This window comes from Oryzias latipes, chromosome 19, assembly GCF_053564925.1.
Source record: "Oryzias latipes strain Hd-rR chromosome 19, Olatipes_Hd-rR_3.1".
Taxonomy (NCBI): domain Eukaryota; kingdom Metazoa; phylum Chordata; class Actinopteri; order Beloniformes; family Adrianichthyidae; genus Oryzias; species Oryzias latipes.
In genome coordinates this window covers 18,631,023-18,649,835 of record NC_136255.1, presented here as the reverse complement: position 1 = coordinate 18,649,835, position 18,813 = coordinate 18,631,023, and the positions used below count along the sequence as shown (strand labels likewise).

General features: G+C 38.1%; 1 protein-coding gene across 9 annotated transcripts in view; it reads left to right on the top strand.

The window, feature by feature from the left end:
* Positions 1-18,813, top strand: part of mpripa (myosin phosphatase Rho interacting protein a) — a 45,892-nt gene that overhangs the window by 13,818 nt on the left and 13,261 nt on the right. For 3 of the 9 annotated variants that reach the window (XM_011488130.4, XM_011488127.4, XM_011488128.4), the window contains exons 4-13: positions 5,212-5,363; positions 7,485-7,569; positions 9,367-9,420; positions 10,258-10,483; positions 11,864-12,413; positions 13,373-13,514; positions 13,597-13,713; positions 16,386-16,442; positions 16,537-16,605; positions 16,716-16,805. In XM_011488130.4, coding sequence (XP_011486432.1) covers positions 5,212-5,363; positions 7,485-7,569; positions 9,367-9,420; positions 10,258-10,483; positions 11,864-12,413; positions 13,373-13,514; positions 13,597-13,713; positions 16,386-16,442; positions 16,537-16,605; positions 16,716-16,805 — 1,542 coding nt within the window. The remainder of the gene's footprint in view (positions 1-5,211; positions 5,364-7,484; positions 7,570-9,366; positions 9,421-10,257; positions 10,484-11,863; positions 12,414-13,372; positions 13,515-13,596; positions 13,714-16,385; positions 16,443-16,536; positions 16,606-16,715; positions 16,806-18,813) is intronic. The other 6 variants (XM_078937324.1, XM_011488132.4, XM_078937326.1 and 3 more) reach the window with 3 other exon arrangements.

The window sequence follows — 18,813 nt, the reverse complement described above, 5'->3', positions numbered from 1 at the left end:
AGCCCCTAGGATCACTCAAGCACTCAATGCTCCTGATTGTGTGGTAGTTTAGCTTTTCCATACATCTTTTTTCAGTTATGCCTAAAAAACAATCCAAAAAAACATGATGAAACTCTTTGTAAAACTAATATTTGTTTACTTTATTAGATACTAACATCATTAGTTACCCCTAGATTGGGAGGTCATGGGTTCAAATCCATGGTCGGGTTATACTAAAGCCCATTGCCTCTTTGCTAGACACTCGGCATAAGGGGTTGAATGGAGGGGGTATAACCACCAAATGGTTCCCGAGCGCAGCTGTGATGCCGCTCACCGCTCCCCCAGGGGATGGGTCAAGTGCAGACAACTCATTTTTACACACCCAACTGATGGGTACTTAAATATCAACATTTGCCAGTTTAAAGACATCACAAAAATGGCGCAAGAGGTTGTTTAGCCACAGACATCTTATAGGATAAAACAGTTTTTTTATTGATTTATTTTTAAATCAAAACTACTCTGCAACTAATTTGGACTCTGCATGAATGTTTTTTTTTTTTTTTTTTTAAAGAACAAAAATCATTTTGTTTTTTCTGCCTACATCATTTCAGTGCTGATAAAAAGATAATTGTTTGAATCTATTGTCACAGAAGATATTCACTTGACTAGTTAAAAGTAGGATTGGCTCTGTGACCTGCGGTGGCTCACAATCCCACATTATGTGAACTGGTTTTACAAAGGCTCCGTTGTGTTAAGTGGTGGCCCAAGAAGAACTGACAAAGTCTAAGTTAGATGACAGAGATGTGTGGGCCCAGGGCTCCCTGTGTTTGGGGGCTAAAACCACAGTGTGTGGAGAGAAGCAAGCTAATTTATTGGTGTTCAAGTCAGAAAGGTGAACATTTATGAGGGAAGATCTATTCTTTCTGAAATAGGTCAATAGTGAGTATTTTTTGTTTGTTTGTTTGTTTTAAATCAGAAGTCAGAGTGATTTATTTCTGTGCCCGGAAAATCAGATGCAGTGATTACAAAACAGGAACTTAAGCTGCTTTGTACAACTGTTCTCAGAATTTGAAATATTTTGCTGTTTATCCTCTTCTGCCCGAGGCTCAAGGACAAGCTAACATGCGTGGTGGAGATTTGTTGACAAAGACAGATGGCAGAGGCAGGGCAGTCCAAAGTCAGACTTTCTCTGCAGTGTTGGGACTGATAAACAGTGTTGGGTTTTTAACAGAATACATGTTTACCTGTGATGCATATTTAGAATTGAAAACATAAGCAACTCTATTTTACAAAGGATTAAATTATGCAGAGCCCATAAAAGGGCTTGAGACTTAGTGATTCTGCTAAATAAGACTGGTAAAGTTTGTAAATATTTCATTCTATTCAAAATGTCAATTCTATTCAAAGCTTTTAGCGTGTTTACATTTATTTAGGCATTTTGGGAGATGTTACCTGCAACGACCTGCACCTTTGTGAGTAAATAGATTTCTGTTCTGTGGCCACAAGTCAAAGATAAAAGCTCAAGAACTTGCTTACACTGTCTAAATGAACTATTTAGCTGCCACACATTCAAATACATTTTTACGTTCCATCCTAAAAATTAAATTAGGTGATGGTCAAACTTCAAGTCTTTCCTTCATCATTTTCCATGGGCATTACTGCAAGGGAGTTGTTATGTGCACATTCGTGTGGAGGCGCTGACCCAGCTTTAGGGGTAAATCAGGAGACCCTACAGCATTTCCTTTAGCGGGCAAAATAAAACTTAGGAAGTTTTGTTTTCAGCACAACATCAACTTAATACTTTAACAACCCCACCAAGGAAAAAAATCTAGGATAAAGGTTTTTTCTGTTTCTTATAGCCTGAGTTCATGTTTTTAAAAACAGGTCTTCAAATGTTCCCCATAACTTGGTTTAGAGGGCTGTTCAATTGTTTTAGGGAAAGAACGGCTGTGCTGTTTCGCAAAGAAACGAAGCTGCGCCGCATTTGGAAAATTCTGTGATCAGTGAAATGTCTTCCTTTAAACAAAAGCATAGCTTTACCTCTTAGTTTCTTCATTATAATGTTGAAGGTTCTTGCATCTACTTTAACAGCTTTCTCCAAGTTGTCTTCACTGCACTTGAAAGCATCCGTCTGATATTTTCAAAATAATATACAAACACCTGCTTACATGAGTGTCATAGAGACAACTTGCACTGGTAGACCTAGATTGCTTTCATAAATAAACTCCTTTATGCTACATCGTCTTTTATTTTGAGATAACCGCTCAGCAACGATGGAATTTTATATAAGATTTTTTTTCTTCCTTTTTCTTTTTTAATGGAGCTTTGCTTTGACAGAATGATGAAGCTACGGTAATGCTATGTTATTCTGTTCTAAACAAAACCGAGCATTACATTTTAAGCCCCCCCCCCCCTCCTTGTTGCTTTAAAACCACAAATACAAGACCATTCAATTTGCTTTTAATGTCTTAGTATAATTTTAGTATAACTGAAATGTTATACTCCACTCTTGTTTTACAAATTCCAGTTAACATCAACTTTAAGGTAAAATACTCAGGTTAAGTAAAGTATTGGAACAAACTACAAACTACATTTTAGGGATATATTGTGTATTTTGTAACTAAATCCTTTTTTAAGAATATCCTTCCCTACCTTGCTGATGAAATCCCAATGTCATGCTTTTGAACGAATCTGAATTGAGGGTAGTCCTTGTCTGGCTATTATAATTCAGGAAGATGGCGGATACTTCAAGCCCCAATGAGTGAAATGCCTTTCAGACAAAATTTATCTTCATTAGTCTGGTGATGAGTGAACATGTCAATAATCTTCCCTGTGGTCTCTGCACATTATGTGGCGGTCAAGTGGCTCATTGGGATGTCTCGCTTTTACCTAGCAATCATAAAATGTCTTGGGTGTATTTATGTATTCATAACAATTTATTCCCCAGAAAGAACTATAAAACAATCTTTATAGAAATAAACATAGTCAACCTTTGGGTATCAAATATAAAGTAGAAAATGTTGGTTTCTATTCTAATGTGTAGTGGAAAATTGAAAGGGTCTGAAATGATTAGGATATCTGTTTATTGAAAATCATAGGAAGTTACCGGGTCAAGTGTACGATTTGATTGAGACAAGCTGATGATAGTTTTTTTTCTTCTGTTAAATAAAGAACACTGTGCTGCCTATCCTATTGTTCACTCATAAAACAACTTAATGTGTTTAAGGATTTTGTATTGGTTCCTCATCATAATATAAATGTTATTATTGTAAATGTAATATTGACTCAGCCCGTTGAAGGGACGAGGTTTGACCAAACACCAGATAAATGAATGAATGAAATGAGTTTGGTCTGCTGTTTACATCTGTTGCCATAACCTCACCTTGTCAAAAAAAAAAAAATGAATGCAAGTCAGGAAAGGAAACTCTGCAAAAACAAACAAATCCATCAGATGAGGGAGATGTGGGCAGAGTCGAACCAATAGCCTGTCACGTTCAGAGGGGCGTTTGTGGTAAGAGAAGGGAGATGTTTGCACTGTTGTACAAAGGGTTGGACTTTCACCCAGCAGTATAGTACTACATTTTCTGGTAAAAAGCAATGATTTACAACAGCTTAAAGCACGGATCAATTATGCATTCTTGAAACCAATGCACAAATGCTGAAAGAGCAAGGAACAGATATGGAAAAGGATTCTCAGCATCAATGGTTGACTCTGAACTATGCCTGTTGAATGCCAGACTGATATGCCTTTCTTGCACAGAAAGTGGTTACAAGAGAAGAACAGTAGGGTGAACATTGATTTGCCTCAAGCTGGTCTTGGAGCTGGTCAAAGCCAAATCAGCATGTGGGCAGAGCAACAGTCAGCACTACATTGCTAAGCTCTCCGTTTTAAGTAACAAAACCCTTGACACTCATTCAGCGAGCATTGGGTTGTTATTGAAAGGCTCTAAAAAATAAAAGGTATTTTCTCTGATGATGGTTTGGTGTGTGGTCCACCAGCTATTCAATCGACATCTACCAGTGGCACCAAAATTTGTTAAGCTTTTTTTTCCTCCTATCTACCTTTTTGTTTTTTTGTGGTAATGTTGGCCAAAGATTTGCTTGCCAGGTTGGTTTTGTTTTTGACACAGTAACATAACTATTAAGAAAGATTTAACAAGATAACATAATCTTTTTAATTATTTGAAGGATTTCATACGTGAATGGATCTTAGCAAACTAAAACTGTTAAAATTAAATTTTCAGTCTTTTGCATGAAGACTTTTAAACAGTCCCATAATTATCTATTGTTTCAACGGATGTCTGTGCACATTCTCAGCTAACTGAGGTCAATCTGCCAGAAACTTTGAGGCGAGCAGTTCATATAAATCATTTAGCGAGGTGAACTGGAATCTCTCAGCATTCTGTCCAACCAGTCACTCTAGAATGAGTCCCACCTACACACCTTCCATGTCTGATTTATTTCAGTCTTATTTTGGTCAAAAACTTTTTTTTTTTTTACATTTTCCTTTGTTTTTTTGCACACTTTGATAGGCAAGATAAGGTTTTGTGGTTGAATGAAGTGATCCTTATGTTTTAAAAAGCTTTAATTTGTGACTGAATGAAAAATAATCTGTGTAGGTTTAGGATCATAATTAGGGATTTTTACCATGAAAATGTATTCCTAATCTGTTTTTCAATGTTTTTGACAGCAAATGCTTACAATGTTTCTGTGTTGATACATTTTAAACTGTGATAAAATTCTTAGTGATATTTATAGAAAATATAAAAATATGTTTTAATTGACTTTGAATTTCTGCATGTTATACATAAAAAAAACTTTGTTATACCTGATTTTTTTAATTTAAAAGATGTATAAATAAATAAATAGGCTCTAAATTTGTTTGTTTTTTTCAATATCTGCTCACCTACAAACCCAGTTTTTGAAAGGATGGGATTTTTTTTCCCCCCATGTATGGTGAGGAGTAATAAACTTAAATCGGAGTATCTGACATGTTTTAATGTATCTTCTGCATTTTAGATTCTTCAATTAAAAGTTGAAGTGTAAGATGCTCTCAGAAAGCATCATCAAGAACATTTGGTGTCACACAGAAGTGTGTTTGTGCCAAGCTCGGCAGGGAACTTCTGTTTTGAGTGGATTTTCGGTGTGGGGGAATGGAGGCGTCTGTGAACGTGTCAGGCCACTTCCGCCCCGGACTCATTGATTTTGCGTTTTGTTGTTTCGATCTTTCAGCCCAGCACTCTACCCCAGGGTACGATCAATATGAACCAGTGCTCCGATGTCATCGATGGTGAATCCAGGACAGGCCAGAAGAACTCGCTGTGCATCGTCACCCCTGAGAAGGAGCACTTCATCCGGGCTGAGTGTAAAGAAATCATCAATGGGTAAGACATCGGTTACCTTTGCAACGGTCACGATCTGTTGTTACTAACCTTACTGGCAAATAGACTTCCGTAGTGAATGCAGTGTGGAAGTTAAACAGATTTGGACTCTCGATTGTTGCTGCCAAAACTCCTCTGCCCCCTGCTGCCTGCTCCAGACTGCAACGCGTCGGGTGTTGAAATTCTCGCGGCAGTGACGGTGCACATTCTTAAACTGCTTCGCCTCCCCTGCTTCCTTAGCTTTCTCTGTTTCCACACGAGCTGACCCCCTACATCCATTACAGAAAATGTCATCTTTATAATTACACTGATTCTCTCGGCTGTCCTCCTCCTCCTCCTCCTCTGCTGCACAAGGCCTGTTTCTTTCCTGCTTTTTCTCTCTCGCTGCTTTCTGGCTTATATGTTTGTGGCTATTCTTGGGGAGCTGTGACTCACAACACCCACTCACCATTCTGTTACTCCTCCATCATGCCTCCCACTGGTTTTAGGCATTCACACAACACATTTTATCCTTCTAAGGTTATCATTAACTGAGAGGAAGCAGAGGTTTTTCCTTTCGAGGGTTTTTGACATGTAATTCCAGTCTATTAACAGTCAGTCTGTTAATATGATATACACTTGAATTCATGATGCTTTCTCGTGTCTTCGCTGTATGAAAAAAAAATCATTATTCTCAGCTTTGAGTAATCGGAAAAACATATCTGAACTTTTACTAAGGGTATTAACAGAAAGGGTAATGTAGCGTGCACCACAGAGTTCATGGAAGAAGAATCTGCTGAAACATTTTCTCTAACAGGTGTGATGAGATTTAAAGCCGATGAAAATGATGTTTTTTGAGTTTTTGAAAGAAAACCAATGTAATAAAAAATACCTTCATTTTTGAATTTCTGAATATTTCTCTCCATCACCCATCTCTCGGTGGATGGAGTTTCAATATCTTGGACCGGAGCTTGAGATTGACAGGCGGATCGGAGCAGCATCCATAGTTATGCGGTCCTCTGTAGGGTGGCTGGGCGCCCCCTTAGAGATAGATTGCTGTGTTGACCGCACATATTTTAAGTGCGTCCAAGGCTGGATTTTGTTGATGGCCGCCCGTATTCAAAATTAAACCTGAAGTTAAAGTCCTACATGTCTTCTCCGCATTTGTGTTCTCTCTCTCTCTGACCCCGAGTTTGAAGGTCAGCTGTCCCGCATTAACCAGAGAGGGTAAAAATAAAAACACAAATTCACACATCACAACCTTTTTTATTATTGCCTCTATGAAAATAAGAAAAATATCACAAAGAAAAATATCACAAAGTTCAGGATCAGCATCAGATTTTGGAAATGGAGGCTTCAGATAAACACGAAATATGACTTTTTAAAGATATTTAGGTTGTGATATTTTGGTTTAAAAACTTCATATTCAAAACACCACTGGGACCGTTTTTATTAAAGAAAGAAAATTGTCATAGGGGGACTTTTTAAGCAGTCCCATATGAAATAAGGATTTCTCTTTGATGTTTATTAAAACATAAAAAATGCCTCATTTGTTGTATTTTCTTAAGTAGTTAAACCTTTTTACAGGAGGAAATTCAACTAATTGACTGGTGTATTTGATTTCTTTATGCCCAAATCTTCCAGGTTATCAATAGTTTTGTCTAACCTCTTAAGACCTGAGCTAATGTTTGAGCTAGCCTATCAACGGGTAGTCCCAGGGCTCCAGTAAAGCAGAATTACCTACTGTGGTAATATAACCCATAATGTAATGTCCGTGCATATGACCGCAAGGTCCTAGGTTCATTTATTTATTGTTTTATAGATAAAGAAAACATGATAGATTGTCCTTTCAGTTTTGCGTAAGAGTAAAAATGTTTTATTAGTATTTTTATCAGATAATTCCTCCTCATCATAATATCAAATTAAAGATAAACTATAAAAAGGGTAAATTTTTCATCTTTGTGGGGTTTTTTTGTTTAAAAAAACTCATTCAAATGTCCATTTGTCTATATTCTGACATTATGTTTTTCAATATTTGCCATAAATAATAACTATGCTCTCCACAGTGACGTATGAATTCATCATGTGTGAAGAGACCGGATATAATGAGTTCTAAATGATACTGTGATTGTTTTGTATTCATAGGTGGCAGGAGGCTTTGACTGTTTATCCCAGGACCAACAAGCAGAACCAGAAGAAAAAACGTAAAGTCGATACCCACACCCAGCAGGTACTATTTGCATCATGCAGGATTTTTTTGCAGACTTTTTTTAAACAAACATAAAACAAGAAATATACATTTAAACCCAACATGCATTTAGTAGATCAGCTTAAATACAGTACACATTACTGCATGAAAGTCTGTCAGATGATTGTTCATTTAAGCTCACAGTGGAACCTAGTTCACACGCTCAGTAGGAATATGATGCAGATTTTCAGCCAGTACTTCAGTTCAGCATCACCTGACAGGAAGGTTAAAAAAACAGAGCAATAGAACATTCTGCTCCCAAAGATAGGATTGGACTGGTAAAAATAGTAACATGATATAGCAACATAATACAGCCCACCCACTGATGTGTACAGTTTTTTTTCTCCCCCTTTTCAGCTTTTGAGGCCACACTAAATGATCTGAAGTTCATTGTCTGGTTCCTCTAATGACGCTTCCCTAAATAAGTCTGAAAATGTGTTGGGCTTTCACAAACAGGCTCATTTGCAGGAGAACAGTGCTGACCACGACTGTGTCCCGATGACCCCCGCCATTTATGTCTTTCCTTTTGTCCATCTGAGTTTTGTTCTGTGGAGATTTGAGAAAAACACGGTGCTCTCATTTTTGACGTTATCAAGTTTCTCTTGAATTCTCTTTGTTTCTTTTCCTGTCTTTTGGATTTTGTTAACAGATCTGAAAATCACTCACAATAATGTTGCCATGAACTCAGCTCGTGCATCTGACTGCATAAAGACTGAAAGCTGAAGGACTGTCTGACTGTTCTGCACTTGTGGTATTACATAACCAGAGCTCTACTGTAAAAAACACTTTGTTTTGAGTGTTAAAATATAAAACACTACAGAAAGACAGTGACTTTTATTTTTCGGGTGATTTTTCTTGAGATTTTTCCCATGCATACCATTATGCATTATAAAAGTTAACATCTTATACAAACTGGTTGTGTGTGTTTGAGTATCTCTTACACTGTGAAACCACAAAAAAAACTGCTATACTATAAGACCCACTCTCATTATCTATTTTAAAAGCGCTCCTAATAGTCTTTTTAATTATTATAACCTTAGTTGTGGGCGCAGGGTGCAAAGCAACCCTGTCCCCCTTCCACTCCTCATTGCTGAGAGCTTGAAGCAGGGAGCTTGGCGTATTTTCTCTGTCACAAATGACCTCTTTTTTTAAACTGCATTTTTTTTTCCTGCTCCTGATTTATGGCGGTGTGAATAAATTCAAGGACTCAGAAATGCAAATTTTGGGTACATTTTCTTTATATGTCCTCCATAATCAGAAAAATGCCACAAGAACATGTTAAAAAGACTTAAAAAAGATTGGTATTCATTGAAGTGGGTCTTTAAAGCTATTTTCTATAATTAAGTTTAATAAAGCTTAAGGAGGATAATGATGCTAATATTGTTTCCTCTCTTTTTCTTATGATTTCTAAGGCTTTTTAAAAAAAATGTTATGGGTAGAAAATGTTTGAGTGTGCACTATTGTCTTAAGATTTCCTTTCTTCACAAATTGCTGTCAGCATTACGTTTCTGCTTTAGAACTCTATTCTTACGGTGGCATACTTCTGAAAACTCTCCCAGGCACAGTTGTGTGTTTGCCATCAGGATGGTTTCCTTTTATCCAAGCACTTCTTCACCAAATGCAAACTAATTTAACTGTAAAACAGAATTCCATATCTAGTAATTGGGCAAAACATGAGAAGCCTCTCATGAAACCACTGACATATTTTTCTTCCTGTACTGGTTATAAGCTGGTAGCATTCCACAAACACTAACCTGGAAGGCTTTTTGTGATTGGCAGGATGGAGTTACTTCAAGCCAGTGTATTTCCACTGAGGACATGAATGGACACCCTGTGAGTTCAGCTTGGCCAAACTTTTCATCCCTTTTTCCCCTTTGAAAATCCCAGGCTTCCAAATCCCATTCCTTACAAATCCCAATCCCAATGATCCAAGAGAAGGGTGAATCACAAGCACATCCTTTGTTTGCTTACTGCTCTGATTCTGATGGGTGATTCTCAGCACAGCAGCATGATTTTGGTGGTTGGAGTTTTCTGGGTAACGGTTGGACATCAAGTTTTGCTTCGCATTGGAGTTATTGTTGTTGATTTCTGTTTGAATTGCAACAGTTTTGTGCTCCTGTGTATGGCAAAGAGGGATTTCTTGACACCAGGGCTCTGAACAATTTCAAACTTTTTATTTACATTTGGTTTACCCCCCCCCCCCCCCCCCCTCTCTGCAGTCTGTCTGTTTTCCTCTGTTCTCTGTATTCCTTAGCAGTACAGGTGTGTTTACCATGAATGAAGCCTTTGTTCTCTGTCGAGCTGTCGACATTCCTTTCCACGCTTCTTCCTCTTGTTTTCTCCTAATTTGCGGTTTTCCCAGTGATCAAAGCTTCTTCGCTTTGTCAATCACATATTTACCTGTTTGGTTTTTTTACCAAATCCCCCAAAATTGATTAAAAAAAATATAAATCTAAATATCAAAATACTTTCAAGCTCATTAAAAATTTTCAAAAATATAGTTATAGTTATGCAGTAATATTTTTTTTCCAAGTCAATCTTTTTTCAAAATGGTAATTGTGAAGGGTTTTCCTTTACTTTCTCTGTTTTTAGACATCTTCTTCACATTTCCGTCTTCTGTTCTTACCAGTTTATCTTTTCCTACCAAATCCCACCCCATCCGTTACCCAGGAGCCCGGGCCCGCCAAGGTAACAGTGACCAGCAGCAGCAGTGGAGGCAGCATCCCATGCCTGCCTAGCAGTATTGCCGGTGCCGAGCGTGTCCCAACGAGCCGTGCTATCCTGTGGCAGGAGGAGAGCCACTGGAGCAGGACCACCATCCCCTGCAGCCGCAGTGCCTCCTGTCTCAGCCAGATGACCCAGAGACCACCAGACTCCAATGTTTCCATTCAAGATGGTGAGCAAGAGGAGATAAAAGTTATTGAATGTCCCATATATGCATACATCTTTAGTCTGAAACAAATACAATAATTGAATGTTAATAAAGGCCGCGCAGTGGTTAGCGCCCTTTCCTCACAGCAAGAAGGTTGCCCAGTTCAAACAGAACACCAATGGGGGACCTTTCTGTGTGGAGTTAGCATGTTCTCCCCGTGCATGCATTGGTTTTCTCCGGGGACTCCAGCTTCCTCCCACTGTCCAAAAACATGCTCCATAGGTTAATTGGTAACTCTAAATAGGTGTGCATGGGTGTGTGATTGTAGCCCTGCGACAGACTGGCGACCTGTCCGGGATGTCCTCTGCCTTCCCCTACACGTGGCCTGGATGGGCTCCAGCTGCTCCGTGACCCCGAAAGGGACAAAACGGCTTAGAAGATGAATGAATGAATGATAATAAAGGCTTCATTTATGTTTAGTCCTTTTACGGTAGTGTATATTTTTTTTTTTTACTAAAAGTGGCAGCAGTCAAGAAAAAGCATGGTAAAATGAAAAAAAAAATAATAATAATAAGTCACTTGTTTACATTTGTACATCAAATTCAAATTCCCAGTATTTCTTTTGACAATTTGCTGCTGAATGCTTGTCCAAAAATGTTGCTGGTCCCGACGTGTGTGGTAGGAGCTACTGTTAAGTTTTTAGCCTCCTTGCTACATGGAAGGTTTGTCTGTATTTACAATGCATGGAAGACACGGATGGAGTTTAGACATCAGGTTTCTTTATTTTGAAGAGCTCTACAAAAGCCTTTGTAAACACGTCTCTATCTGGGTTGATGAGATCCTAAGATCTTTTTTTTTTTTTGACGGTGAGGTCCACTATCTACCGCAGGAGCTATGTCTGAATGACGGACGCTTTCAGTGGTACTTCAGTCTCTTTGTGACCCAGTTTGGCGATTGGCTGTCGCAAAATAGTCGAAGAAAGGGAAAAAAAAATATTTTAGAGGACCTTTTTAGTATTGTCTCAGTGCAAATAAGAAAAATATCCAATTTCAGAAAGAGAAAAATCAGCCTCCATGTTTGTTTTGGACTCTACCCACTGATCAGACTGAGCTGTGCTTCTTCTGCATTGCTATTGGCAGCAAATGCTGAACATACAACTGCAGTGCCCTCTAATGGTCACTAGTGAGAAAATAACGAACAAATGAGCCTATTTAGTTTTTAAAATTCACTTTAAGTTGCACCCCAGGCCAAACTATGCATACAAAAAAATCAATTTCTTTTATAAAAATATGGTAATTGAGGTGGATGTCCTGTTTAACAACAGTAATAGTGGATACACTGATATATGTAGTGATTTAATTGGGCTTTAATATCAGGATTCTAATTTTTTTTATTTTTTTTAAGATGGTGGAACTGCAAGCACTGGACGGAAAGTACGAGTAGAGAGTGGTTACTTTTCCTTGGAAAAGACAAAATCAGAGCCTTCTCCTCATACTTTACATCAATACCAGGCGCCTCAACATCTGCCCCTGTCCTCTTCAGCATCGTCCTCCTCTTTAGGAGCCTCCAGTTCCAGGTACAGCCCCGAATCAGAAACTCAAACTTCCTCTCATCAATCCCCCCAGGACCTTCCTTCTCCAGGTGCACTTCACTCCCTGAGCTACTCCACCATCAGCTCCTCCCAGAGCTCGCTGGACTCTGACACCAGCAAAGCTACGCTCACCTGGGAGGGGAGCAATGGCACCGAGGAGTTCCCCAATAATGTTAGTGTTAGAGGAGGAGGCAGGGTTGGCCGCGCGGGCAGGGATTATGCAGTGCTGTCGGATGTGCCACGCGCTCGCCGACTGAGCTATAAGGAGGCTTTCCGTTCCGATAGAAAGCGTCAAGAGCTGAGAGCCCGAACAAGAAGCCCTGGGAGGGAGGAGGTGGCTCGATTGTTTGGGGAGGAGCGCAGGTGAGAAAACTGTCAGACTCAGTTGCTTCTATACGAAAGAATCACTGCTGAACTCCCTTCATAGCTAAAGCATAATGAAACATTTAATTGCAAGTTTAATGGGTATCATTAATGAGCCACTGGCTGTTAGCCCTAATAAGGCCTAGAAAATTAAATATCATTACTTGACTGTTCATTGTTAGCACCACCTTGTGGTTTTTTAGTCTTGTTTTTTTTAAAGTGTACTAAACTGCGGCTGCAGACTTTCTCTCACCAGTGGTTGTCATTAATGATTCAGGGGAATCAATGCATGTTTAGTTTCTTCTGTCTCTGCCTTTTTCTCTTGCTACATTGCTAGTTTGTTTTGTTTTAATCTTTTCCAGGGCTTCTGAACAGAGCTTCTCAGACCTAATAGTCTACCAACCCTCCCATCCCTGTCCCAATGCTGTTCCCCGCTGGTCACCGCTGACTCCTGCTTTCTCTCATTTCATCTCTGCACCGACTTGGAGCAAATACATGAACGCTTAATTCCCCTTTTATTTTACAAGTGTTAAAAACTAAAACTGCTTCTCTGTCCAGACTGTTTAATCACTTTTAAAAACACTGTCAGATATGCAGTGTCTAAAGGTAATACAGACTTTTCTCCCATTGATGAAATGTATTTTAATCATCATTTTAGTCATTTTCTTTTTCCTTCAAAGCTATTTGTCTTTTAACATAAGTTTATAATTTAGGTTTAGGGATTCTTACATTAATTCTTCTTAATGCTTTATATTCTTACCGACTCTAGGATAATGTTATCTGGTGTTCTTTTATCTTTGAATTCAAAATTCCTTAAAACATCAGATTTTGTTTAGTACTGTTGGATTTTAAAACCAGATGAAAAAGTTGTTCTGTATCAAAGTGTCTTAAATATTTTTGACACACTTGTAGTAGATCAAGCTGCGTAAATGAAGGAATTTGAATTTTGTTTCTTCCAGACGATCTCAAGTCATCGGGCAGTTTGAGGATGGTCAGCATGCTGAGCAAATGGACACGAGCGGCTCAAATGACCCATCCGCTAAAACCACACAAATCCAGAGACAAGGCCGCAGCGAGAGGCGCTATCTGGACACCAAACAGGTTTGCTGCTCTGGACAAGCGAAACAAGGTGGAGTCAGATGAATCCAATGAAAACAAATCGTTTTTTTTGTTACTATTTAAGGACATGTCACTGGATACAGGGAAGGACTGTTTAGCCCCGGAGGTTTCAAGCTACAGTTTTGCCAACCTAAGAAGAGCTAAATCTTTAGACCGCAGAATCACAGAGTCATCAATGACTGTAAGTATTTAGGCAGATGCTCTGCTGTGTTTGATCAAACAACACATCCCACTATTCTTAACAAAAATCTTTTTTGTTTGCGCTCAAGTTCAGATTTTATTTACATTTTTGTGATTGTTTTTTTTTTCAATCTTACAACAGACTTGTAAAAAATAGGGATGCTCTTGTTTCTTATGCTGCATACACACCAAAGGCGATTCGCGCCTCAAATTTGCATCCGCCACCTCTCTTGTGACATGTTAAGTTCACTGCTCGACGCATTTCCAAAATCTGATCATAAAGTTTTTAACCTCGTTGCTACATGGAAGCATGAACTGTATATCTGTGTATCTCATTTACAATGCATGGAAGACGAGGATGGTGTTGAGAGATCATATCTATTTTGACGAGCTCTACAAAAGCATCGGTAATCGTGTCTTCATGTCTGGGTTCATGGGATTATTCAGAGACTCTCCCTGTACTGTGAGGTTTACCATCTACTGCAGCAGCTACGTCTGAATGACGGATCCTTCAGGGGTACTTTAGTCTCTCTTTGACACAGTTTAAGGACTTGCTGACCTGCATTATTCTAAGGAGGAAAAAATAAGAATAAAATTAGTAGGCGTTTTATTGTCTCAATACAAAAAAAAATCAAAGTTCAAGAGGAGAACAATCAAATTCTCCTCCATGTTGGTTTTGGACTTCATCTGCTGATCACGTTATCAACACCACACAGGCCAAAGCTGAGTCCCTGATTGGTTGAAGCAACACAAATCCGTTGCCAAAGTTCAGATATGTGAACTGTGGAAACATCCATTAATTATTTTTCCGGTTCCGGGTTACACAGCAGGACGCGTGGTGTGCCTCTCTGCGAATACAACTATCTTCAAATTACTTAAAAAGTTGATTTTCTCCAAAAAAAAAAAAAGAGCTGACCATGCCCCCGAAGAAAACCCAGGAATACTTATTTTTTACATAATAATTAAATAATTCATCTTTGTCATGTGCTTTATGGATACCTTATGATTCTTAATTCCGTCTGATAAAAACTAGGAACCGGATATTGATAAATCATGTAACAATTGGTTATGGTATAACGGGGTGGGATTATATAAGTTCGCTTCCTTCCACTCCCTTTCAAGCAATATTTATTAATAGGTCTAATTATCCTAAGTTTGATTAGTTACTGTATGAATGTATGACTGATGATTGTATTGCTTTTGTGTATTATTTCTACTTAATTGCTTGAAATAAACCATTTCAAATCAAATCAAATCAAAATCAAATCCAGAAATGGTCGATGACAGCAGAGTTGTAGCCTGACGCTCAAAACGCAATGGAGGACCTCTGAACGCGTCTGCACAGTGAAACTGTAGTCCCCTTCCATGAGAATGGCATTCAGTGTGAATGTAGCTAGGAACTTCCATGTTTATAAGCAATGAATAAAAAAAGAAAAACTTACCGCAATACTTATATCAACAATTAGATTTAGCCATTTAATTAGCGAGATTGATTTCACACAGGAAGGGCGCCATTTTTGTTTCTAGAGGTAACCAATGAAAATCTGTTCTCTGCTGTTTTCTGTTCTCTCCTGACAACTCTGCACCTATGACTCAACTCCAACCGTTGAGGCTAAAGCTTAATACAGGAAATGTTCCATGTAAGAAGATTTGCTGTTTAAACATGTTTTTTTTTGCTTATCTAGCACCAGTGGATAATAGTTTGACCTTTTCTGTGGATGTTTAATATTTTAAGTGGAATGTTTTTGATTTCCACAGGACATAGATTGGCTTTCCTTAGAAAAGCTTCCTCAAAACGAATTGGTTCTACTGTATTCTGATCAAGTACTGTACATTTACTGTGCAGCCACATTTACAGCTATATAATTAAAAGCCACCTTCACTTGATTGTGGCATTGATGCTGACCGAAGCAGCGTGGAGGTTTTCCTGACGTCTGACTCCTGACAGTCTGATCTGCGGTCTGTCCCGGTAGGGCTGCTGGGGGTAACTCCTGTCAGCGTGTGGCTGCTGGTTTCTCGGCCTAAGCTGCAGCTGCCAAAATCCCCACCCACTCAGACACACAGGCATACGCTTACACACCACTGCCGCTGACGATTATAAATAGCCAGCACAGAAGCAGGGGCGGTTGTGTGTGTGTGTCCCGGGGATAAACGGAAAGAAACGTATGAATTGACGGCAGTTTGCCATCAAAATGACTCTCTGCCAGGCGGTGACCCCGCACCGGATCAAGCTAAGCAAAAACAAGGTATTGTTCAGTGAGCAGAAGCCAAGATTTGGGAAACTGGTTGACTTTAGTGCCTATAAACAAACTTAAGCTTGGTTTAGATGTGCAGCAGTTTGTGTTTCACTGGGAAAGTCCGGCTCCCGCCAGTCAGTCTGGCTGGAACCATATGTTGCTCCTTCTGCTTTTTTAGCTTGCATCATTAGCAAAATGTAAACAATGCATGTACATTAAGTGTTTAACTAGATGTCAATCATGCTCTGCTTGCATGAAGCGGAAATGCTTGCATAATGGGAACTCTTACAGTTACACTACTGCAAAACAGTAAAGATGTTTTTGGTCCTATATTTCTGCACCTGTCCCTAATTATGAAGTATTTTTTAATTATAAAGTATTTGTTAAACTATTGATTCTGATTATATTACATCATTTTGATCTATTTTCATTCCAGCCAGATTTGCTCAACTTCAAAAAAGGATGGATGACAAAGCTTTATGAAGATGGAATGGTATGTTTTTTTGTATTTAATAAAAAGAAAATTCATTTCTAATGTGTTGGTTAACCAATTGAATCTAATAATAACATAAATTTTCACTTATTAGTGGAAAAAACACTGGTTTGTCCTCACAGACCAGAGCTTGAAGTATTTCAAGGACTCTATAGCTGAAGAGGTAAGTTGAACTTTTCTTTAGGTTTTATTATTACAGATGTTGGTGGTCTTGCTTTGCCTATTGCAAAATTCTTTTAATTACTTTTCTTGTTCATCTATTTATTTTTACAGGCCTTGGAAATGGATGGCGAAATTGACCTTTCTACATGTTACGATGTCAAAGAGTTTCCAGTTCAGAGGAATTACGGCTTCCAAATCCTTGTGAGCATTTGCTCCCCAAGTAATCTGTTGTTTTGTTGACTGTAGTTAAAGAAGTACTTGCACTTTTTAGTTCTACTGGCTTTTGACGGTTTATGCGCAATAGACCTTTTGTTGTTCAGCTGTAGGTATCAAGTTTAGTAATTTCCCTCTCTAAAGCCATTCTTTGCCCTGACATAAAGGATGTCGCTCCACTTGTCATCTCCCCGTGTGACTTCATTGCAGGCTAAATCTGTTGCAGTTGTTGCCAGCCGTTTTTGTCTCCCGAAAACTGCGCAGCTTTTGTCCTGATCAACATGTTTAACTGCTTACATTCAAAAGCTCTAAATGCAGGATTTAGCTTTGGTGCTTCCAAAAAAGCAGCATTTCTTGAGATAGTTTTGACTTTTGAACATTTTAAAAAATACGGATGATAAATTAGCTTTAATTTAATTTGAATTCATCTTTTTTTGGGCACCTGTTGGGTCAAATTTGACTATTTAGAGCTACATTTAAAGAATTTTGAGCCTTAGAAAAAGTTAAAGTTTTGCAAATCCATGCTATACTCTTCCGTTTAGTTGAAGCCTGTACAGCCTAAAATATAGTTTGTAGGTCTTTTGTGAATTCTTTGAGTATTGTATTGTTTGACAAAGGGATAAACTTGAAATGAACCGTAGGAAAAACCAATATAGGTTAAAATATTTTCCATATGTGAATAATCTCACTATAGAACAAGCATCTGCAGATGGTTAAAAGAAAACATGCCAACACAGCAACCGCTATTTTGTAATTTTATGTTGTTTTTTTTTACAAAATGTGACATAAAACAGCAACTGTCAATCTATCGTAAATGGGTGCTTATCTGATCGAACATTTACATGATCGCAAAGTGTATTTGAAAGCCAGAAAATGCTATTTGCCGGTTTGAAAGCACTTTGTTTTGAAGGTGGTCTCTTTTAATGGATGTTGATCCTGAAGAAAAAACTTCTGCCTAAAACTTCTGCAGGACATCAGAAATAGATTAGTCAGGAGGATCGTTGTCTGTTTGGATGAGAACAACACGGGTTTGGTGTCAAAACTAAATGGTATTTATATCTTGTCTCTGCACCATCGTTAGGCTGCAGCTAAAACAAGCCGTTCTCATTAACGTTTGCTGCTGTGCAGAGAAATATTTTTTAAGACGCCTATTTAAAAAAAAATCTCCTGGTCCTTACATTTTGCAAACAAAATGCATTGAAATCACATTTTGTCCACTAGAGGTCACTGTGTTTAATTTGTTTATTTATTTATTTATATTTAGCATTAAGACACTGCATATAATCATTTGTACAAACTCTAATAGTGAATGAACATGCATGGATGTCTTTACTAAATAATAAGCTGATTACTGCTTACATAATTGTTCTTTGAAAAAGGCTTCAATATCTTTACTGTTCTAAATTTTAGTACTAAAATTAAATGATTTTTATTTCCGTAATGCTTTTTGCAACCATTTAGGCATTAATTTGAGTAATTTGTACATAACTGTTTAAATGTCTAACCAGTTTTTGTTGTTGTTGATGAATATATAAGAAAAATGTAATTCAATTCAATTTTATTTATATAGCCCAATATTACAACAATATTCATCTCAATGGGCTTCATACTGGTGTTTGAATATTAAACGTGAAATCATAAAGAACATGAAGTCATACGATTCATTAGATAATGGCTAAATTAAACTACACAGGCTAAACTAAACTGGTCTTCCCTGCCCTTAGACCCCCTTTTTAGAAGGAAAAACAAAAAAATAAATAAAAAGAAGAAACCTCAGGAATGTCCACATGAAGGAGGGATCCTCCCCCAGGACCGGCAGGCGATGTACCAGAACTCTTAGAGAAGAATTAGCTTATCTAACCCTACAACTACATGTTTAAATAGTTTTTTAAATTACAAAAAATGCTAACACGTGTATTTAAAAGGCTCGTCCTGTCGGTCTGAATTATTTTTCATTGTTGTAAATAATATATAGAAAGGCTGTGACTTATCTTCC